At 42.1% G+C, this 25353-nt stretch overlaps 1 protein-coding gene and 2 non-coding genes across 3 annotated transcripts in view; 1 reads left to right on the forward strand and 2 right to left on the reverse strand.

The window, feature by feature from the left end:
- Positions 1 to 3829, reverse strand: part of myo10 (myosin X) — a 266652-nt gene extending 262823 nt beyond the window's left edge. The window contains exon 1 of the mRNA XM_039003646.1: positions 3446 to 3829. Within this exon, the coding sequence (XP_038859574.1) occupies positions 3446 to 3466 (21 nt within the window). The 5' untranslated portion in view covers positions 3467 to 3829. The remainder of the gene's footprint in view (positions 1 to 3445) is intronic.
- On the reverse strand, positions 1049 to 1120 carry trnaw-cca. Its single transcript has one exon. It is a non-coding gene; the product is annotated as a tRNA-Trp (tRNA).
- On the forward strand, positions 1288 to 1360 carry trnak-uuu. Its single transcript has one exon. It is a non-coding gene; the product is annotated as a tRNA-Lys (tRNA).
- Positions 3830 to 25353: the final 21524 nt, after the last annotated feature.

Below are 25353 nucleotides of genomic sequence, written 5' to 3' on the forward strand. Positions count from 1 at the left end.
TGGTTGTCCTTCTGGAAGGTTCTCTGATCTCCACCGAGGAACTCTAGAGCTCTGTCAGAGTGACCATTGGGTTCTTGGTCACCTCCCTGACCAAGGCCCTTCTCTCCCGATTGCTCAGTTTGGCCTGGCGGCCAGCTCTAGGAAGAGTCTTGGTGGTTCCAAACTTCTTCCATTTAATAATGATGGAGGCCACTGTGTTCTTGGGAAACTTCAATGCTGCCGAATATTTTTGGTACCCTTCACCCAGATCTGTGCCTCGACAGAATTCTGTCTCAGAGCTCTACAGACAATTCCTTTGACCTCTTGGCTTGGTTTTTGCTCTGACAACTGTGAGACCTTATATAGACAGGTATGTGCCTTTGCAAATCATGTCCAATTAATTTAATTTAGCACAGGTGGACTCCAATGAAGTTGTAGAAACATCTCAAGGATGATCAATGGAAACAGGATGCACCTGAGCTCAATTTCGAGTCTCATAGCAAAGGGTCTGAATACTTACGTAAATAAGGTATTTGTTTTTTGTTTTTAATACATTTGCAAACATTTCTAAAAACCTGTTTTTGCTTTGTCTTTATGGGGTATTGTGTGTAGATTGCTGAGGATTTTTTTTTTTTATCCGTTTCAGAATAAGGCTGTAAAAAAATGTAAAGTCAAGGGGTCTGAATAATAATAATATAGAAAGTTTTGGAAACTTTTTGGAAACTTTAGAGTGTGTTCTATCCAAATCTGCCCATTATATGCATATCCTAGCTTCCGGGCCTGAGTAACAGGCAGTTTACTTGGGACACGCTTCTCATCCAGACGTCGAAATACATCCCCCAAGCCATAAGAAGTTAAACTCCCTGTTCGAAGACTGATTTAAGTCTATCAATCACACAGCATCATCTGATTTAGGAATTTGCAGTGTGCCAGGCTTTTGTGAGAGACAAATGTCATGTAAAGTAGCATTGGTTTGTTTGTTTTGTGTGAGATTACTACTGTAAAGGCACATTGGTACTAGTGCTGATTCAATGAGTAAAGAAGGCAGAGATTACACACATAAAAACATTGACCACGACGTGATTTGAACACGCAACCTTCTGATCTGGAGTCAGACGCACTACCGTTGCGCCACGAAGTCTTGGACAAATTGCATCTTTGGAGGGGATGCCTAGTTCAGATTTCGTTGACTGTATAATTTGGAATGGAGACCTGGTTCTCTGGGGAAATATACCATCTGACAATGCCCCCTCGTCAGCACGTGCCTCTGCCCGGCAGGTTAGGTGTATGAAAATAGGCAATTTCAGAGCCCGGATAGCTCAGTCGGTAGAGCATCAGACTTTTAATCTGAGGGTCCAGGGGTCAAGTCCCTGTTCGGACGTGACGTAATGTTCTCCTTCCTTCACTAGGAAGTCTTTCTACACTCTCATTTTCTATGACTTTCCATGACATGTTCACCTGTGGACAATACACTCCCAGAGCCAAAACAGCTTAGTCTGAAGACTTTAGGATTTTTAATCTGAACCTCCAGGTTTAACTTCTTGTCAATATAGGGGGTGCTGTTTTGCATTAGCATAATTTGCTCTACACATTAAACGGCTTCCTACTCAATTCTTGCTCGTACAATATGCATATTATTATAATTATTGGATAGAAAACACTCTCTAGTTTCTATATTATATATACACTGTATTATCATTCACAATGGATGAAGAAAAAATGACTGAGAAGGAATCTCAAAAATCAGACATCCCCAAATGGGTACTTTCCTACATTTGTGCGCAGCAGGCTAGTTAGCCTACTTCTATGTGTGCTCAGTTGCGCATGCTCCGTCAACATTAAGAGGACAGAGAAACAAGACACATGCTGATTGCGCACAAACAAAACGCAATGAACAAATTGACCAAACTTGTAAATGGTATGAAATAAATCAAAACTTGTTTTTCATAAGTGTAGCAGGTTCTTGTAACGGCTTTCCTACTCCTCTTCATCCGAAGAGGAGGAGCAGGGATTGAACCAAAATGCAGCGTTGTGTGATGACATGATTTATTTAAACAAGACGAAAAAACGAACTACACTTGAATAATTAACAAAACAAATAAACGATGTAGACAGACCTGGACGATGAACTTACATGAAACACGAAGAACGCAATAACAGGAAAACTGACTACATAAAACGAACGAACAAACAAAACCGAAAACAGTCCCGTGTGGCGTAACATACAGACACTGACACAGGAGACAACCACCCACAAACAAACAGTGTGAAAACACCTACCTTAATATGGCTCTCAATCAGAGGAAATGAAAACCACCTGCCTCTAATTGAGAGCCATATCAGGTCACCCTTAACAAACATAGAAACACATAACATAGACTACCCACCCAAACTCACGCCCTGACCGTCAAACACATACAAAATAACAGAAAACCGGTCAGGAACGTGACAGTTCTGAACTCTCCAAATAACGTTTCCACACCGAGAAAGCGAACGGTTAAAGTGCAACACACCCCTCCCCTTCTTCTTGTCTCAACATTTCAAATGATACTCAAGACACAGTTTTTTTTCACACACATATTTTAGATGCATTGCTAATCATCTCAATAATCAGCTAGGCCTATTGCCACACGCGTTGTGTAGACACTGGACCAATGTTGAATTGAACATCATCAGTGTTGATTTAACACTGGAACATTTTGTATGCAGGTTAAACTTACAAGCATTTTGTGTTTTATCCCATGTTTTATCCCATTTAATATCTCAGGTTTTTATGAAGAGGATCAATATAAAGCATTAAGCTAATAGCAACTGTGGGATAACAATATTTAAAATATTGAAAGGTATAAAGCATTATCAGTTCTTTAACGAACATGATTAAACTGTAATAACAAGCCTTTACAGTAGCAGACGTAGTAACGAGGATCATAGGGTTTGGGTTTTCTATAGGCTATAAATATGCATGCCTATTGTCAAATCAACAAGAGTTAATTGTCGGCTAATTACAGTTTCCCTTTACTCAAGTGGTGTAGGTTGAATCCATATTCTATTGCTTCTATTATTAGCTTTCGCAGGATGTCTTCTAGGAGGAAACGTGAAAAAACGAAGGTACGGAAATGCCAGAGTTCTACTTGGAAAAGGTCCAAACCCTGTTTTATCCAGAAGCATTTGACACACAGCCTAAATCTATGAGCTAGCGTTACGACCCACTGTCTGATGAACTCTCTCACATTATTGCATTATAAGGAACGACGTTACAGAAATAAGAAAAATTGCTATTCATTCGTATTCCTTAGAGCGCATAAGTATTTTTCCTATAGGTTACATGGCATCAACTTTCAGCCCCCCCCCCAAAATAATTAAAGTTGTTTCCCATCACTTTCTTGAAATATAATTCCTACTACAGACTTGTTTTAACCAACAATGATGCGTTTTTATTACAACAAAGTTTTAATAGTCAACTTACCTCGGTGAAAAAATTATCCATCGTCCTTAAATTAATCCACAAGGATCTCTGTATGCTAATCGCGCAGGCAAAACATATGTTTTGATGTACAGGGCAAATGCATCTTCTTTAGTCCATGATCAGAAATACATCTCTTCCAATAGTTCTCGGGACAGGGAAAAAAGGAATCAATTCTCCTGCAACTTCTGCCTTTGTTTCATAGATTACATTTCCAGGAAAATCAGCATTTGTCATTTAAAATAAAATAAAAATCAGTCTTCCGATATTGGAGAAAAACGGGACTTGCTGCGCGATAAAACTCAGTATGGAGGCAGATCAAATGCTGTTCACCTGGACACTTTGTCTGCCGGACATTCACATTGGTAAATAGTCCAACTTGCTTAAGTAAAGTATTTGTGGCGACTGGCGAGCCAAGTTTGGAGTGACTCCATCCGTAGATACTGTAGCTCCACCCAGCACTGGTTTGAATGGTAAAGTAAATCTCACCCCAGGATTGCCTCTCTTCCCCCGCCTGCCGTCCAAAGTAGCCTAACGTTTGAAACCTGACTGCGGACTGCCGCTGCGGAGATTTTCAAATAGTGTGAAATAAAACAGTGTGAAAAAGTAACAGTCTATGTCAATTGAGTTTTTCTATATAAGTAGGCAATAGGCATATGCACATGGATTCCATCGCGTGTAATCAAATAATGGAGTGTGCAGCTCACAATCATCTTATGAAACGGAAACTGACATAGGCCTATCGCACTGGGCACACACTGGTTGAGTGACTATTGTTTCCACGTCTTTTCAATGACATTATGTTGTATCAACATAAAATAGACATTGCATTGAAGTCTGCCCAGTATGACTTTGCAATATAGTGCAATTGCAGACCACAATTTGGGGCGTTTCTTGATGTGGGCTTTCCTTGATATCAGGAAACGCCATTGATGCCTGCCATTGGACAGTCCATTGATATCTGCCAATGATGAGTTCCTGCACTGTCCCACTCAGTTTATATCAAGAAGCCATTTCCTGGATTTCAGATGTCAAAAAAGCACGTTTTAAAGGAATGCTTTAGATATGATTAGAATTGCATTTCTTCTGGCAAAGTGAGAGGCTAATAACTCTGGTGCCGTTCAGCTATCCTCAGCCAGAAACCTCACAATCTTAACCCGGTCAAGTTTGGTTTCTGTGCAAACCTTAGACACTGTAGAAGGCAACTAAACATGTTTCAACATTCCATGTTACATTTTGTCTACAGAACATGTCAATTAGCCCATGAAGATCAGACATCATTACGCACCAATGGACGAGCAGCATTCACTTGATTGATAGTGTCTTGGTCCAATGACCACCTATTGTTTTGAAACATAGCTAGGTAGATAGCCAATGAGCTGGGATTTCCAGATATACAGTGCCAGTCAAAAGTTTGGACACGCCTACTCATTCTAAGTTTATTTTATTTTATACATTGTAAAATAATAGTGAAGACTTTAAAACTATGAAATAACACATATGGAATCATGTAGTAACCAACGACTGTCAAAATATATTTTATATTCAAGATTCTTCAAAGTAGCCACCCTTTGCCTTGATGACAGCTTTGCACAATGTTGGCGTTCTCTCAACAGGCTTCATGGGGCAGTCACTTGCAATGCATTTCAATTAACAAGTGTGCCTTGTTAAAAGTACATTTCTTTCAATCTTAATGCATTTGAGCCAATCAGTTGTGTTGTGACAAGGTAAGGGTGGTATACAGAAGATAGCTCTATTGGGTAAAAGACCAAGTCCATATTATGGCAAGAACAGCTCAAATAATTTCAGTCAAGGTCAGTCAATTCGGAAGTGCCGTCGCAAAAACCATCAAGCGCTATGATGAAACTGGCTCTCATGAGGAACGCCACAGGAAAGGAAGACCCAGAGTTACCTCTGCTGCAGAGGATAAGTTCATTAGAGTTAACTGCACCTCAGATTGCTGCCCAAATAAATGCTTCAAAGAGTTCAAGTAACAGACATCTCAACATCAAGTGTTCAGAAGAGACTGCGTGAATCAGGCCTTCATGTTCAAATTGCTGCAAAGAAACCACTACTAAAGGACACCAATAAGAAAAAGAGACTTGCTTGGGCCAAGAAACATGAGCATTGGACATTTGACCGGTGGAAATCAGTTTTTTGGTCTGATGAGTCCAAATTTGAGATTTTTGGTTCCAACCGCTGTGTCTTTGTGAGACGCAGAGTAGGTGAACAGATGATCTCCGCATGTGTGGTTTTCACCGTGAAGCATGGAGGAGGAGGTGTGATGGTGTGGGAGTGCTTTTCTGGTGACATTGTCTGTGATTTATTTAGAATTCAAGGCACACTACCAGCATTGCTACCACAGCATTCTGCAGCGATACACCATCCCATCTGGTTTGCGCTTAGTGGGACTATCATTTGTTTTTCAACGGGACAATGACCCAACACACCTCCAGGCTGTGTAAGGGCTATTTGACCAAGAAGGAGAGAGAGTGATGACCTGCATCAGATGACCTGGCCTCCACAATCACCTGACCTCAACAAAATTGAGATGGTTTGGGATGAGTTGGACCGCAACGTGAAGGAAAAGCAGCCAACAAGTACTCAGCATATGTGGGAACTCCTTCAAGACTGTTGGAAAAGCATTCCTCATGAAGCTGGTTGAGAGAATGCCAAGAGTGTGCAAAGCTGTCATCAAGGCAAAGGGTGACTACTTTGAAGAATCTAAAATATACAATATATTTTGATTTGTTTAACTCTTTTTTTAGTTACTACATGATTCTGTATGTGTTATTTCATAGTGTTGATGTCTTCACTATTATTCTACAATGTAGAAAACAGTAAAATTAAGAGAAACCCTTGAATGAGTAGCTGTGCCCAAACTTGTACCCAGACTGGTACTGTATATATACTGTATCTGGTTTACGATTTAGAAATGAAAGCACTTTATGTATCTAGTTTGCCTGACAATTCAATCTGAATTCTTCCGCTGCTCTATGTTCGCTACATACTTCAGTCTGAGACTGACATAATTTAAGTAGTTTGTGGTGATGTCAAAATGAGGGGTGTTGTACAAAAGTCATCAGCGATTGGATCATTTCTAACCAATTAGAGAATCAAAGGCAATGACCAATTTTTATAACGCTGCTTTACACACGTGTGTTCTGGCTTTGGCTCAACTTATTGGTTTCTGGGACCAATCAGAGCGGTTAGAATGTGTTTGCGTTCTGGGTACTCAGATTCAGACTCATTGCAGAGAAGAAACTAAAGTCTGTGGGTGTGGTGTAGCGTTTGGCTGGAGCAAGGAGTTTGGGTAGCCAGGCAAGTATCTAGTCTATTTGAAGGTTTCAAAAGATTGTTGTGTGTAAAACCAGTCTATGAATGCCAAAAAATACAGTCAGTCCACCCTCAAAACACTAGTTTACTATTGTTAGATTATGCAATAGCCTATCATCTATAACTATTTACAGGAAACAAAAATATAAATGCAACATGTAAAGTATCGGTCTTATGTTTTATGAGCTGAAATAAAAGATCCCAGAAATGTTCCATATGCACAAAAAGCTTATTTCTCTCACATTTTGTGCACAAAATTTGTTTACATCCCTGTTAGTGAGCGTTTCTCCTTTGCCAAGATAATCCATCCACCTGACAGGAGTGGCATATCAATAACTGATTAAACAGCATGATCATTACACAGGTGCACCTTGTGCTGGGGATGATAAAAGTAAACTTTAAAATGTGCAGTTTTGTCACACAACACAATGGCAAAGATGTCTTAAGTTTTGAGGGAGTGTGTAATTGATATGCTGACTGAAAGAATGTTCACCAGAGCTGTTGCCAGTGAATTGAATGTTCATTTCTCTAACATAGCCGCCTCCAACGTCGTTTTAGAGAATTTGGCAGTACATCCAACCAGCCTCACAACCGCAGGTCCAGGTTGCGAGCCCGACTGTTTTCCATTCTGAGTATTGACAACCCAGACAGTCTTTTCTGAGACATTGTGCATTATATGTCCATTGCGCTGCTTACAATTTAAAATTAGTCTTGAATTATGTATGCCAAGCACCAGAGATAAGGGACTGTTGATATTGCAACCACAACTCAAATGCTGGTTTACCAGTATGATCAAAATTGTAAACTGCTTTCTTTTGTTTGAGCTCAAAAGAACTGTTGTCCGCTAAAGATGATCATCTGTTTGCATCTACCAATTTATTGGCTGTCCAGTTTCCAGACGACCTGTCCCAGAACTTCCTATACAGTTTGTCTCTTTCCGTAATGTGGTGAGGTTGCCAAATAAGGAGAATGCGAGAGGCTCAATTAAAGATGTTGCATAACTGCTGTATTTGCACCACTCCCTTCTGCCCAGTTTCCCTGATGTTGCTACGACAATCAAGCTGTTTTTAACCTTCCATGTAACTGTCGCTTCTGCGGAGAGATCGTTTTCTACACTAAAACTCATAAAGAACTACCAAAGGAGCATTAGGTTTTTGGTCTGCTACATTTTGAACATCTGAGTAAGCACCACTTATTGTACTGGCCCCATAGCCTGACCACGGCATTTGTTCACCGATATCCCCTTGCTTTCAATCAGTTAAATTATTTATTTTTTCAAGGCCTGAGGCACTTTGATCTGTCACATTCTTGAATCCCAAGAAACAAATACTTAGCTTCCTAGTACATATAGAAATGAAATTGTTTTTTCGAATGACTTTTTTTGAGGGTTACTGTCAACAATTATTTATTAACAACAACAAAAATAGACATTGATGAAAGTCGCATTGGCCCCCAGAGCTCATGCCCCCTCCCCCTTATCCTATGAACGACTACATTCACTTTTCATTTTGTGATGTGAAAATGAAGATTCTTTACATATAGGATATTCCAAATGTTGCTCTGTGTATCTGTATTTGGACTTGGCTTCAAGGGGAATCATGTTACAGCAGGGCTCTCCAACCCTGTTCCCTCAGAGCTACCGTCCTGTACATTTTCACGCCAACTTTAATCTAGCCCACATGGTAATTAGCTGGTTGATAAGCTGAATCAGGTTAGTTACAACTGGTGTTGGAGCGAAAACCTACAGGACGTTAGCTCTCCAGGGACAGGGTTGGAGAGCCATGTGTTACAGACTACAGTTAACAATGGACAATTTTACTTGGTTTCATGGCATGGTATGAATCGCCATCTATTGGCCAATCAGAATACTAACAATGAAATGCATCGAATACGTTTCTTGTTCATAGTGCATGGCATACATTTTTATGCAAATTATTGGTCTATCAATTTGATGTATTTATTTTTCATAAAATAACTGTTTTTTATTCTCTTTCAAAACAGTGAAACAAATACAACACTTAAACACGTTGAATATACATTCTTTAGTCAGAATCAGAATCCCCTTTATTCGACAAGAACATTTACATATAGCCGGAATTTGACTTGGTGAAATGGTGCAGAGAGCAATAGACAAAATATAAAGACACAATAAATAAAGACAGAGGAATTTACACATAGTCTACATACAGTATATACACATAGGTACAGAAAAGATAGAACAATTACACATCATAGGAGACTATGAGCAAATTTATAGTGGAGGATATACAATTTACATTGGAAATATATCTACTGTATATCAATAGCTACGATTCAAAATATCAATATGCAGTGTTTGAACAAAAACATAATTATGGGTAGCAGTTTATTTTAAGGTGCAAAAGTATACAGTGCCTTCAGAAAGTATTCACACCCCTTGATTTTTTTTCACATTGTTGCGTTACAGCCTGAATTGAAAACGGATTAAATTGAGATTTTGTGTCACTGGCCTACACACAATGGGGAATAAAAAAAACGGAATAGAACTAAGCACAGGCAAAATCCTAGAGGACAATCTCGTTCAGTTTGCTTTCCAACAGACACGGAGAGACAAATTCACCTTTCAGCAGGATAATAACATAAAACACAAGGCCAAATATACACTGGAGTTGCTTAACAAGACAACATGAAATGTTCCTGAGTGGCCTAGTTACTGTTTTGACATAAATCGGCTTGAAAATCTATGGCAAGATGTCTAACAACCAACGACAGAGCTTGAAGAATTTAACAATTATGAGCAAATATTGTACAATCCAGGTGTGCAAAGTCCTTAGAGACCAGAAAGACTCGGTGATTCTAACATGCATTGTCTCAGGGGTGTGAATACTTCTGTAAATTAGATATTTCTGTATTTCATTCTCAATAAATTTGCAAACATTTCTAAAAACATGTTTTCACTTTGTCGTTATGGCACATTGTTTGTAGATGGGTAAAAAAAATGTAATCCATCTTGAATTCAGGCTGTAACACAACAACATGTGTTATAATTTATGGGGTGTGAATACTTTCTGAAGGCACTGTAGCTAACAAGGCCTTTAGTATGTCCTATTAGCCATATATTAGGCCTGAATTAAGGTGTCGATGAGGTGTCAACTATTCGCACACCCCGTACAAACACATTTAAAACATACAAATCAACAAAAGCAAACTTTCCCTCATTGAAACTCAGGCAAATAAATACAAAGTAAAAAATGTAGCATCATTGTCCAAATACATATGGAGAGCATTGTAAACATGCAGCAAGTACTAATACATTGCGGTCATTCTAATTTCAAATCAAATCAAATTTATTTATATAGCCCTTCTTACATCAGCTGATATCTCAAAGTGCTATACAGAAACCCAGCCTAAAACCCCAAACAGCAAGCAATGCAGGTGTAGAAGCACGGTGGCTAGGAAAAACTCCCTAGAAAGGCCAAAACCTAGGAAGAAACCTAGAGAGGAACCAGTCCTCTTCTGGGTGTGCCGGGTGGAGATTATAACAGAACATGGCCAAGATGTTCACATGTTCATAAATGACCAGCATGGTCAAATAATAATAATCACAGTAGTTGTCGAGGGTGCAGCAAGTCAGCACCTCAGGAGTAAATGTCAGTTGGCTTTTCATAGCTGATCATTAAGAGTATCTCTACCGCTCCTGTTGTCTCTAGAGAGTTGAAAACAGCAGGTCTGGGACAGGTAGCACGTCCGGTGAACAGGTCAGGGTTCCATAGCCGCAGACAGAACAGTTGAAACTGGAGCAGCAGCACGGCCAGGTGGACTGGGGACAGCAAGGAGTCATCATGCCAGGTAGTCCTGAGGCATGGTCCTAGGGCTCAGGTCCTCCGAGAGAGAGAGAGAATTAGAGAGAGCATACTTAAATTCACACAGGACACCGGATAAGACAGGAGAAGTACTCCAGATATAACAAACTGACCCTAGCCCCCCGACACATAAACTACTGCAGCATAAATACTAGAGGCTGAGACAGGAGGGGTCAGGAGACACTGTGGCACCATCCGATGATACCCCGGACAGGGCCAAACAGGAAGGATATAACCCCACCCACTTTGCTAAAGCACAGCCCCCACACCACTAGAGGGATATCTTCAACCTACAACTTACCATCCTGAGACAAGGCCGAGTATAGCCCGCAAAGATCTCCTCCACGGCACAACCCAAGGGGGGGCGCCAACCCAGACAGGAAGATCAAGTCAGTGACTAAACCCACTCAAGTGACGCACCCCTCCTAGGGACGGCATGAAAGAGCACCAGTAAGCCAGTGACTCAGCCCCTGTAATAGGGTTAGAGGCAGAGAATCCCAGTGGAGAGAGGGGAACCGGCCAGGCAGAGACAGCAAGGGCAGTTCGTTGCTCCAGAGCCTTTCCGTTCACCTTCACACTCCTGGGCCAGACTACACTCAATCATATGACCCACTGAAGAGATGAGTCTTCAGTAAAGACTAAAAGGTTGAGACCGAGTCTGCGTCTCTCACATGGGTAGGCAGACCATTCCATAAAAATGGAGCTCTATAGGAGAAAGCCCTGCCTCCAGCTGTTTGCTTAGAAATTCTAGGGACAATTAGGAGGCCTGCGTCTTGTGACCGTAGCGTATGTGTAGGTATGTACGGCAGGACCAAATCGGAAAGATAGGTAGGAGCAAGCCCATGTAATGCTTTGTAGGTTAGCAGTAAAACCTTGAAATCAGCCCTTGCCTTAACAGGAAGCCAGTGTAGGGAGGCTAGCACTGGAGTAATATGATCACATTTTTTGGTTCTAGTCAGGATTCTAGCAGCCGTATTTAGCACTAACTGAAGTTTATTTAGTGCTTTATCCGGGTGGCCTGAAACTAGAGCATTACAGTAGTCTAACCTAGAAGTAACAAAAGCATGGATTCATTTTTCTGCATCATTTTTGGACAGAAAGCTTCTGATTTTTGCAATGTTACGTAGATGGAAAAAAGCTGTCCTTGAAACAGTCTTGATATGTTCGTCAAAAGAGAGATCAGGGTCCAGAGTAATGCCGAGGTCCTTCACAGTTTTATTTGAGACGACTGTACAACCATCAAGATTAATTGTCAGATTCAACAGAAGATCTCTTTGTTTCTTGGAACCTAGAACAAGCATCTCTGTTTTGTCCGAGTTTAAAAGTAGAAAGTTTGCAGCCATCCACTTCCTTATGTCTGAAACACAGGCTTCTAGCGAGGGCAATTTTGGGGCTTCACCATGTTTCATTGAAATGTACAGCTGTGTGTCATCCGCATAGCAGTGAAAGATAACATTATGTTTTCGAATGACATCCCCAAGAGGTAAAATATATAGTGAAAACAATAGTGGTCCTAAAACGGAACCTTGAGGAACACCGAAATTTACAGTTGATTTGTCCGAACAAACCATTCACAGAGACAAACTGATATCTTTCCGACAGATAAGATCTAAACCAGGCCAGAACTTGTCCGTGTAGACCAATTTGGGTTTCCAATCTCTCCAAAAGAATGTGGTGATCGATGGTATCAAAAGCAGCACTAAGGTCTAGGAGCACGAGGACAGATGCAGAGCCTCGGTCTGACGCCATTAAAAGGTAATTTACCACCTTCACAAGTGCAGTCTCAGTGCTATGATGGGGTCTAAAACCAGACTGAAGCATTTCGTATGCATTGTTGGTCTTCAGGAAGGCAGTGAGTTGCTGCGCAACAGCTTTTTCTAAAATTTTTGAGAGGAATGAAAGATTCGATATAGGCCAATAGTTTTTTATATTTTCTGGGTCAAGGTTTGGCTTTTTCAAGAGAGGCTTTATTACTGCCACTTTTAGTGAGTTTGGTACACATCCGGTGGATAGAGAGCTGTTTATTATGTTCAACATAGGAGGGCCAAGAACATGAAGCAGCTCTTTAAGTAGTTTAGTTGGAATAGGGTCCAGTATGCAGCTTGAAGGTTTAGAGGCCATGATTATTTTCATCATTGTGTCAAGAGATATAGTACTAAAACACAAACAATTTAAAGATATACTTTGGAAGTTTAGCATATCATGAAACTACACAAATCCTGTGTTTCAGACAAACATATGCTTTTGCTCACGAGTGTGGGGAGATGTGCTTCTTTTCTTCCAAAGTGGTCATTCCTGGGAAAAAATTCTGCAAGTAAGAATAAGGTTATTTAGTGTAGGGAACACGTCGGTACTATGCTTTTCTTAGTTCTACATTGAGACAGCATACTAAGAGTCTGTTTCTTGTGTAACTTGCTCTTTATTAAACACTATATAAAAATGATATATTTACAGACCACCCAATGCCCCAGTAGACTCAATAAACAATATTATCACCACTGTTAATTCAATACATCGGTCAAATTAATGAATTATTTTAGGTGACTTTAATAAGAATTGGCTAGATAAATCCTCTGCTAAGGATATAAATACTATTGAAAATATATGTATTTTACTCAATTAATTAAAGAACCAACGAGAGTCATACAACAAACTTATAATGGGACTTTGCTGGATTGGCTCTTGGTGACACGTCCTGACAGGAAGAAATCCAGGTGTTCCTCCAGGCGGTTTCAATGATCTGCTGTGTTTGGAAAATTAAGATACCTAAAGCACCACCCAAATTGATTAAAATACATGGGCTTACTTTCCCACTGAATTCACAAAGGTATGTGATAAACATGGACCTTGGAGAACAGTGAAAGTGTCACGCCCTGACCATAGAGAGCCATTGTTTCTCTATGGTGAAGTAGGTCAGGGCGTGACTGGGGGTGATCTAGTTTATTTATTTCTATGTGGTGTTCTAAGTTTATTTTCTATGTTGGTGATTTGTATGATTCCCAATTAGAGGCAGCTGGTAATTGTTGTATCTAATTGGGGATCATATTTAAGTAGCTGTTTTTCCCACCTGTGTTTGTGGGATACTATTTTGTGTTTTGTGCATCACTTAGTCATGTTTTGTTGTTTCTGTTTTGCTTAAGTTTCACTTAGAAATAAAGATGTGGAACTCAACCTCCGCTGCGCCTTGGTCCGTCTCTACACACGGTCTCTACACACCTCCGTCGAAGTCGGCTCCTCTCCTTGTTCGGGCGGCGTTCGGCGGTCGACGTTACCAGCTTTCTAGCCATCGCCGCTCCATTTTTAATTTATCCATTTGTTTTGTCTTGTTCCCTGCACACCTGGTTTTCATTCCCTAATCACACTGCATGTATTTATTCCTCTGTTCCCCCTCATGTCCTTGTGTAGAATTGTTTGTGTTACATGTACATTTTGACAAGCCAGACTGGTGTTCGTATTATTCCGTGTTTTGTCACGAGGTATGTTTATTTTGTTTGAACATAATTATTGTGACTGTTTGCGCGTTTTGCACTTGTGCCAATTGGCTGGAGGTTTTGACGCAGTGGCGTCCGTCTGTTGGTTTCTCCAGCCTCAATAAAGTGTGCGCCTGTTCACAACTCTCTGCTCTCCTGCACCTGACTCTGCTACCAGTACACACACCCTTTTTTAAATTAATCAAATAATCCTAAATGACCATGTCATTCAAGAGCCAGTAGATATAGATTATGATTTTAACCAGAATTTCTTATCTATTAGCTCATCTGTCTTGATTGGGCTCTGAGCGCCGACCTCAGATTATTGCATGGTTTGCTTTTTCCCCTTTTTCCTTCAAGTGCAGTTTCAAAAATATATCCGCCATATTGTGCAGTCAACAGAAGTCAGAAATAACATTATACATATTCACTTACCTTTGATGATCTTCATCAGAATGCACTCCCAGGAATTCCAATTCCACAATACATTTTTATTTGTTCGGTAATGTCCATCATTTATGTCCAAATAGCTACTTTTGTTCGCGCGTTTGGTAAACAACTCCAAAGTCACGAAGCGCGTTCACTAAAAGCTGACGAAATGTCAAAAAGTTCCGTTACAGTCAGTAGAAACATGTCAAACGATGTATTGAATCAATCTTTAGGATGTTTTTAACATAAATCTTCAATAATGTTCCAACCGGAAAATTCCTTTGTCTTCAGAAATGCGATAGAACAGAGCTCGCTCTCACATGAACGCGCATGGTCAGCGCATGTTCAGCTCATGGTAGACCTTACTCAATCCCCTCTCATTCGGCCCCACTTCACAGTAGAAGCATCATACAAGGTTCTAAAGACTGTTGACATCTATTGGAAGCCTTAGGAAGTGCAAAATGACCCCTATCCCACTGTGTATTCGATAGGCGATGAGTTGAAAAACTACTAACTTCAGATTTCCCACTTCCTGGTTGGATTTTTTGTCAGGTTTTTGCCTGCCATATAATTTCTGTTTTACCTACATACATCATTTAAACAGTTTTAGAAACTTTGGAGGTCTTTCTATCCAAATATACTAATAATATGCATATATTAACAACTGGGACTGAGAAGCAGGCAGTTTACTCTGGGCACCTCTGGGCACCAAGCTACTCAATACTGCCCCGCAGCCATAAGAAGTTAACTGTAAGCTTAGGTTACTATACAGATCTAAGAATTGTTTTACTGTATCCATTAGAAAGACCTTAGTAACCCAACTGCTGCTTCCTGGACTATGGTAACATCATCTATCAAAACACATCCAAGACCCAGCGGTGGCCCCACCATTAGGGCACTCCACTCGTCCTTGGAAAAGTAAAACAATTTTTGTAAAAAACATATAGTTATTATATAATTAATGGATTATGTTTTAAATGCTCATAAAAGTGTGGAAAATGTGTAAATGTTCATGTTTCAAAGACATGTTGTTAAAAACAAGCTGTTTCGTTAGTTAATACTCTGCCCCTCAGTGACTGCCAGGCAGCTCCGCCTCCATGGGCTCATAGGCCATTGGATTGCTTTGCCAGCTATTTGCTATCAGGGGGAACGGCCCCAATGAAATCGCAGGATTTCATAGCATATATTTTAACACCACAAAGTAAATGGACCGTCCTGGGGGGATTAAATGTGCGTTCATTCAGATCATCTGGGTCTGCTCTTGTTTCCTAGTCTTTCACGCCAGACAACTTACTTCCTCCACACATGAGACTAGATCAGGTACAGATGGCATTTGTAAAAAAAGAAAAAAAAAGAAAACACTAATATATCTTGATTACATAAGTATTCAACCCTCTGAGTCAATACATGTTAGAATCACCTTTGGCAGCGATTACAGTTGAAAGTCTTTCTGGGCAAGTCTCTAAGAGCTTTGCATACCTGGAATGTACAATATTTGTACATTATTCTTTTTAGAATTCTTCAAGCTCTGCCAAAACTGTAACTAGGCCACTCAGGAACATTCAACGTCTTCTTGGTAATCAACTCCAGTGTATATTTGGCCTTGTGTTTTAAGTTATTATTTGTAGGTTTCCTTTGGTTTTATTCTGTACAGGCTTCATTCTTTTCACTCTGTCATTTAGGTTAGTATTGTGGAGTAACTACAATGTTGTTGATTCATCCTCAGTTTTCTACTATCACATCTATTAAAAACTGTTTTAAAGTCATCATTGGCCTCAGGGTGAAATCCCTGAGCAGTTTCCTTCCTCCCTGGCAACTGAGGTAGGAAGGATGCCTGTATCTTTGCAGTCACTGGGTGCATTGATACAACATCCAAATTATACTTAATAGCTTCAACATGCTCAAAGGTATATTCAATATGTATATATATTTTTTTACCAATCTACCTACCAATAGGTGCCCTTCTTTGAGAAGGATTAGAAAACCTCCCTGGTCTTTGTGGTTGAATCAGTGTTTGAAATTCACTGCTCGACTGCGGGACCTCACAGATAATTGCATGTGCATAATTGCATGAGTACAGAAATGAAATGAAAATCATGTTAAACCCTATTATTGCACACAGTCTGTCCATGCAACTTATGATGTGACTCATGAACTTATTTAGGCTTGCAATAACAAAGGGGTTGAATAATTATTGACTCAAGACATTTCAGCTTTTCATTTTTAATTAATTTGTAATTGTGTAGCGACCCGCACAGACAGCGGTGTGTTTTGTGTTAGGCTATTATTGGGTTGTGTTGTACTTACCAGTGTTCACGGGGTCCGGCATGCCAATCAACCTGCTATCTGCCAATCACGGGAATGCCTGAGTGTTCTGATGCCGGGCATCCTGGTGGTTGGCGGAGTGGCGTGGAGGGGGGTTGGGCAGGGGGATGGAGCATTGGAAGTTAAGACCAGGTTTAGCCATTGTTCTTTCTCTTACATCTGGCCTTCACACGAGAAGATCACGGTTGGCTTGTGGGGTATCTTTCATTTATTTAGCGTGGGCTACGGCCAAACAGTAGCCTGTGTAAAGTTGGGTTAATAAACCGTCAATTCGTAAACTCAATCCTCTGTCTGGACAATTGTTACTTCATGATCTAGTCAGGTCATTACATTGGTGTCAGAAGTAAAAACGTTGATAAAAGTTAGCCAGCTAGCTAGCTGACTTCTGTGGCTAGCTACCGTAGGTGAGAACGAGGGTTGAAAATGCATCGAGGGAATCCGAAAGTGAAGGTGGAGGTAGGGGACGATTATGGCCAAGGAGGTGCGTGGGCATGGACGTCGGAGGATCAGGCTGAGGAGAGGGGAGAGAGTGGTGGCGTACTTCAGCAAAACATTTGACAAACATGAACGCCGCTACTGTGTCACCCGGCGGGAGCTCTTGGCTGTTGTGGCTTCCGTCAAACACTTCAAGTACTACCTGGGTGGCCTGCCCTTTACTGTAAGGATTGACCACTCTGCTCTCCAGTGGCTCATGTCTTTCAGAGAGCCAGAGGGGTAGGTGGCACGCTGGTTGGAGGAGCTTCAGCCGTATGACTTCACAGTGGTGCACAGGGCAGGCGCACGCCACGCCAACGCCGACGCCATGTCCCGTCGGCCCTGTACTGCTGCCGCCACTGTGAGCGGAGAAAGGGACGGGAGAGAGAACTGTGTGCAGAGGAGGGGGTCTGTGCCACAGTGTGTCGGGCAAGCGGGCCTGTCTGCTGTGAGCTGCAGACTGTCGACGTGGCTGAATGGGGGCAGCAGCAGGGACGGGACACAGACCTACAGCCAGTGCTACAGTGGGTAGAGGCGCAGGTGAGGCCACCATGGGAAGAGGTGACAGCGCTCTCACTCGCGACCAAAGGGTTGTGGTCAAAGTTTGAGAGACTGCGGCTGGCTGATGGCGTGCTACAGCGAGCATGGAAGGAGTCAGCTACGGGAGAGGAGAGGTGGCAGGTTTTGGTCCCAAAAGCATTGCGGGAGGCTGTGCTCCAGAGTACTCATGGGGGGGTGGGGACTGGACACTTCGGGGTCACAAAAACACTGCGCCGCCTCCGTCAGGGCTTTTACTGGGGGCAGCACAAGAGGGATGTGGAGGACTTTTGCCGCTGCTGTGACAACTGCACAGCAAGAAAGGGCCCCCCAGGCCGCTCTCATGCTCATCTCCAACAGTTCCCAGTGGGGGCTCCCATGGAGAGGGTGGGAGTGGATGTAGTTGGGCGTTCCCCACCACAGACAGTGGAAACCGCTGGGTGCTCACGGCCATGGACTATTTCACAAAATGGCACGAGGCCTATGCTCTGCCTGACCAGGAGGCAGAGACCATGGTCGACGCCTTGACAGCGGGGATGTTCAGTAGGTTTGGAGCTGCGGAGTCCATCCACAGCGACCAAGGCAGAAACGTTGAGTGTGTTCGCCACCATGTGTGAGAGGCTGGGTATGCACAAGACCCGCACTACATCCTCAAAGTGATGGCCTTGTGGAGCGCTTCAACAAAACTCTTGGACAGCCAGCTGGCCATCGTCTCTGCCAAACACCAGCGTGACTGGGACAAGCACCTACCTATGGTCCTCATGGCATGCCGCTCTGCTGTCCAAGACTCCACCTCCTGCACGCCTGCCCTCCTCATGCTGGGGAGAGAGATCCGCACCCCTGCGGAGATGGCATTTGGCCGGCCCCTGGATAGCCCTCATGTTCACCCGGGGCCGGAGTATGCCCGGAGACTCCAAGATCGCCAGGAGACAGCCCACACCTTCACCAGAGAGCAGCTGGTGAATGCAGCTGGTGTGAGGCAGAAAAGGAACTATGACGTGCACACCCGGGGAAGGCACTTTGTGGCTGGGGAGCTGGTCTGGGTCTACAGCCCCCTAAGGAAAAAAGGCAGGTGCCCCAAGTTGGACAGTCACTGGGTGGGACCCTGCAGCGTCCTGGAGAGGGTAGGGGAGGTGGTTTACCGGGTGCAGCTTCCTCTCCATCGCTCGTTGGTGTTGATTTCAGCCTGTCCATTTGATGATGGAAAATCCCTCATTAAATACATTGGAAATGTACATTGTCCATTTGCAATATAACATGTACAATGCCAATATATTATACTGCCATCAAGTCAGCCATCATACTGACACCAAACTCCAAGCCGGCCCACAACTCATAGCGCCTTCTGTTAAAACCATAAAAAACCATATAAAACATAGTTACATTCGAGCTGTGGGTCCAGTTCTGACATTATGTTTCGACTCGATAGGTAATTCGGAGCCTGAGCAGTGACCTTAATTAGTGCTGAAAATGCACGTCTTTCGGGGGATGCTACGGGGTCCTTGAACGAGCTATCGGACAGAAACGTTTAGGGTCAGTCTCTATGGGCCGAGGCGTTTTCTATGGGCCGAGGCGTCTTGTGATTCTGGGACTTTTCTAAATGTTGTCATTTTTGCGGCGTTAAAAATGTATTGAATATATTGCAAGTGGACGAGGCTGTTACTCTGCCTGAGAACCTTCTAGAGCCACATAGCTCACCGTGCAGAGCTCTAGGTCTGACGGTTCTTTAATGGTGCGAACGCCAGTAACTATTGCAGGATCTGTGTGTCTGTAAGCCCCATACTGTGTCACTCCATCCTGGCTGTGTGTGTGTGAATTTTTTCTTGGACATCTGATAGGAGAAATTACTGATTTACAGTTCATAATCACACATATGACATTTTGGAAAGATGTGACCTTTTTAACCCTTCGAAACAGCTCCTATGAACCCGTTTGTCACAGGAAGCTGAAAGTAAACACATATCCTCCTTGGGGCAGGCTTTATGTTAAGAACTGACTGATTTACAGTGGGTTGAATGCAGTGTTTTTCACTAACTGTAGGTTGTGAAATCAAAACCACTTTTAGGTCAATTTAACCACTTCCGGTTGCTCCAGGAAGCTTAAAATCAACACCTGAGAGTGGCCTGATGGGTTGTCATTGAAGACAGTTTGATATGGCAATCATAACCCACATAGGCATCAGGTTGAAGTCAGGGGAGCAGGCAATGTATTCCTATGGGGAGAGATGTCAATGTAAACTGTTAGAATAAAACACCCTGTTTTCACTCTTAAGCGTTAATTCCACACAGTCGAGATTAGGTTTGCGCAGATTGGGAGGACCTTAGGAACGTTCCTGTTGTTGAATTGTGTTTCTAGCCTCAACGGTTCTGCCGTTGTCACCCAAAAGCATCTCAAATTTAGGTCAGGCTTCATTGTGGGCCTACTTGTTTGCATGCTCGCTGCGCTCAGACCGAGCGAGTTATGGTAAAGTGGGGCATCTCGTTGAACTCGGCACGGCCTAGAGACTATGGTGATGCCATTTTTTTCTGTGATGATTTAAGCCTGCCCATTTCTGGATTTCAGCCCTATTTGATGGTAAAGTTCATACTTCCCCTTTAGAATATGAAGGGGACCATTCAATCTTTTCATGTTGATATCTGTAGAGGTACAGGTGACCCTGACCATGTGGCAAAAGGAATTTTGCACAGAAGCAGAGTTAGAGCATAACCTGTGAACCCATGTTATCCTTAAAGAGAAACTTGGATGTGTCAGACTACATGAACCGGCGCGCGCAGCTATAATAAGTCTGTGTTTTATCCCCCCCCCCCCCCCCCCCCCCCGATGAGCCCATCGAAAATGGTGTGTCTCTGTGTGAGAATATGTCTAAAGCATCATTAAATCACTACTAGTCAGGCTTCATTTCGGGCCTACTATTTGCACGGTCGCTGCGGTCAGACCGAGCGAGCTACGGTCAAGTGGGGCATCTCCTTGAACTTTCAGTGTTGATTTCAGCCTGTCCATTAGGTGATGGTTCATCAAACTTATTGGAAATGGACAAAAGTCAGCCATCAAGTCAGCCATCCATCAGTCAATAAGATATAATACTGACACCAAACCCACTTTGTCCAACTTGTTTAGAAGCCAACCTGTATGTTATTACAATTACACCATGAGTAATTAATCATGAAACATACACCCCGCCCTTCTTCTTCCCGGTGAGATGTTTATTCCTGTCGGCGCGATGAACTGAGAACCCAGCTGGCTGTATGGACCGGGACAGTATATCCGTAGTGAGCCATGATTCCATGAAATAGAGTATGTTCCAGTCCCTGATGTCACTCTGAAAGGAGATCCTTGCCCTGAGCTTGTCTACTTTATTGTCCAGAGACTGAACATTAGCGAGTAATATACTCAGAAACGGTGGATGGTGTACACGCCTCCTGAGTCGGACTAGGGATGAGCAAAACTACTCCATTTTGCTCATCCCTTCCAAAAGGCAGAAACTCAAACAGGAAGTACCTGTGCTAAGGTCTATTCAACACTGGTCTGACCAATCAGAATCCATGCTTCAAGATTGTTTTGATCACGCTGATTGGGATATGTTCCGGGTAGCCTCTGAGAATAACATCAACGTATACACTGACATAGTGACTGAGTTCATCAGGAAGTGTATAGCGGATGTTGTTCCCACTGTGACTATTAAAACCTACCAAAACATGTGGAGATCATCCGTTCACCCACACGCATCTCACAAAGAAATGGCGGTTGGAACCAAAAATCTCCAATTTGGACTCCTGATCAAAGGACAAATTTCCACCGGTCTAATGTCCATTGCTCATGTTTCTTGGCCCAATCAAGTCACTTCTTATAATTGGTGTCCTTTAGTAGTGGTATCTTTGCAGCAATTTGACCATGAAGGCCTGATTCACACAGTCTCCTCTGAACAGTTGATGTTGAGATGTGTATGTTACTTGAAACTCTGTGAAGCATTTATTTGAGCTGCAATTTCTGAGACTGGTAGCTCTAATGAACTTATCCTCTGCAGCAGACATAACTCTGGGTTTTCCATTCCTGTGGAAGTTCTCATGAGAGCCATTTTCATCATAGCGCTTGATGGTGTTTAAGACTGCATTTGAAAATACTTTCAAAGTTCTTGAAATGTTTCGTATTGACTAACCTTCATGTCTTAAAGTAATGATGGACTGTCGCTTCTCTTTGCTTATTTGAGCTGTTCTTGCCATAATATGGACTTGGTCTTTTACCAAATAGGGCAGTCTTGATAAAAAAAATTGAACAGAAATACAATGGTTCATTGGATCGGCATAAAACTTTGCACATACAGTTGAAGTCGGTAGTTTACATACACTTAGGTTGGAGTCATTAAAACTAGTTTTTCAACCAAATTTCTTGTGAACAAACTATAGTTTTGGCAAGTCGATTAGGACATCTACTTTGTGCATGACACAAGTAATTTTTCCAACAATTGTTTACAGACAGATTATTTCACTTATAATACACTGTATCACAATTCCAGTGGGTCAGAAGTTTACATACACTAAGTTGACTATGCCTTTAAACAGCTTGTAAAATTCCAGAAAATTCCAGAAAATTCCAGAAGATGTCACTGCTTTAGAAGCTTCTGATAGGCTAATTGACGTCATTTGGAGGTGTACCTGTGGATGTATTTTAAGGCCTACCTTCATACTCAGTGCCTCTTTGCTTGACATCATGGGAAAATCAAAAGAAATCAAAAGAAAGACCTCAGAAAAAGAATTGTAGACCTCCACAAGTCTGGTTCATCCTAGAGAGCAATTTCCAAATGCCTGAAGGTGCCACGTTCATCTGTACAAATAATAGTACGCAAGTATAAACACCATGGGACCACGCAGCCGTCATACCACTCAAGAAGGAGACACCTTCTGTCTCCTAGAGATGAACGTACTTTGGTGCGAAAAGTGCAAATCAATCCCAGAACAACAGCAATGGACCTTGTGAAGATGCTGGAGGAAACAGGTACAAAAGTATCTACGTATATCCACGGTAAACGAGTCCTATATTGACATAACCTGAAAGGCTGCTCAGCTAGGAAGAAGCCACCACTCCAAAACCGCCCCCCAAAAAACTACCGTTTGCAACTGCATATGGGGACAAAGATTGTACCTTTTGGAGAAATGTCTTCTGGAGGCCTACAAACCTGACTTAGTTACACCAGCTCTGTCAGGAGGAATGGGCCAAAATTTACCCAACTTATTGTGGGAAGCTTGCGGAAGGCTACCCGAAATGTATGACCCAAGTTATACAATTTAAAGGCAATGCTACCAAATACTAATTGAGTGTCTGTAAACTTCTGACCCACTGGGATTGTGATGAAAGAAATAACAGCTGAAAAAAATTATTATCTTTACTATTATTCTGACATTTCACATTATTAAAATGAAGTGGGGATCCTAACTGACCTAAGACAGGGAATATTTACTGAAATGAAATGTCAGGAATTGTGAAAAACTGAGTTTAAATGTATTTGGCTAAGGTGTATGTAAACTTCTGACTTCAACTGTACACTGCTGCCATCTAGCGGCCAAAATCTAAATTGTGCCTGGGCTGGAATAATACGTTATGACCTTTCTCTTGCATTTCAAAAATGTTGGTACAAAACAAATATGTATTTTTTTCTTCTTTGTATTATCTTTTACCATATCTAATGTGTTATATTCTCCTACATTCATTTCACATTTCCACAAACTTCAAAGTGTTTCCTTTCAAATGGTATCAAGAATATGCAAATCCTTGCTTCAGGTCCTGAGCTAGATTTGGGTATGTCATTGCAGGCGAAAATTTTAAAAAGGTTCAGATCCGAAGGAAAGAAATTCCACAAATTAACTTTTAAGAAGGCATACCTGTTAATTGAAATGCATTCCAGGTGACTACCTCATGAAGCTGGTTGAGAGAATGCCAAGAGTGTGCAAAGCTGTCATCAAGGCAAAGGGTGGCTATTTGAAGAATCTTAAATATAAAATATATTTTGATTTGTTTAACTCTTTTTTGGTTACTACGTGATTCCAAATGTGTTATTTCATAGTTTTTATTTCTTCACCATTATTGTACAATGTAGAAAATAGTAAAAACCCTTGAATGAGTAGGTGTTCTAAAAAATTTCACCGGTAGTGTATGTGGCAGGGTTTACAGACAATCACGGATTACAAAGGGATAACCAGCCACGTCGCAGACACAAGATGTCCACCATTGTTCCTGTACCGAAGAAAGCAAAGGTAACTGAACTAAATGACTATAGCTCCGTAGCACTCACTTCTGTCATCATGAAGTGCTTTGAGAGGCTAGTTAAGGATCATATCACCTCTACCTTACCTGACACCCTAGACCCACTTCAATTTGCATTCCGCCCCAATAGATCCACAGACGATGCAATCGCCATCGCACTGCACACTGCCCTATCCCATCTGGACAAGAGGAATACACTATGTAAGAATGTTGTTCATTGACTATAGCTCAGCCTTCAACACCATAGTAACCTCCAAGCTCATCATTAAACTCAGGTCCCTGGGTCTGAACCCCGCTCTGTGCAACTGGGTCCTGGACTTCTTGATGGGCCGCCCCCAGGTGGTGAAGTTAGGATCCTCAACACAGTGACCCCACAAGGGTGCATGCTCAGCCCCCTCCTATACTCCCTGTTCACCCATGACTGCTTGGCCACGCATGCCTCTACCTCAATCATCAACTTTGCAGACGACACAACAGTTGTAGGCCTGATTACCAACAACGACGAGACAGCCTACAGGGTGGAGGTGAGGGCCCTGGCGGAGTGGTGCCAGGAAAATAACCTTTCCCTCAATGTCAACAAAACGAAATAACTGACTGTGGACTTCAGGACACAGCAGAGAGAGCAGGCACCTATCCACATCAACGGGTGAAAAGGTGAAAAGCTTCAAGTTCCTTGGCGTACACATCACAGATGATCTGAAATGGTCCACCCACACAGACAGTGTGGTGAAGAAGGTGCAACAGCGCCTCTTCAACCTTATGTAACAGATGTAATCCGTACTCTCCTTGCATTGTGTTTTGTCCAAATAAATCACATCAGCCAGTGGTCCCAGTTGAGCATCATTTATTTCTGTTGCTGTTGTTAAATAGGAAACAGCACATTAGTTGTGCAGGGCTTAACGGTATTGATGGTTGCCGATGGCAAAATCCCTTGCATCACATTTCCATACTGGGCGAACAAAATACAAAAATACAATACAAAATGAAACATGTGTAAATACCTGTTGTTAAATAGGAAACAGCACGTTAGTTGTGCAGGGCTTAACGGTATTGATGGCTGTCGATGGCAAAATCTGTAGCATGAAGACAACTGTGTTAGCAGTGGGCTTATGTGACCATTACGTCGGTGTATACTAGCTAACACACTTAGTTACAGCAATCATATGCCAAAGCACATCCCAGAAAGCCCCTCAATCCCTAACAGGTACCATATACCCACACATGTATAAATCAGTAATGT

Source organism: Salvelinus namaycush, chromosome 11 (assembly GCF_016432855.1).
Source record: "Salvelinus namaycush isolate Seneca chromosome 11, SaNama_1.0, whole genome shotgun sequence".
Lineage (NCBI taxonomy): Eukaryota > Metazoa > Chordata > Actinopteri > Salmoniformes > Salmonidae > Salvelinus > Salvelinus namaycush.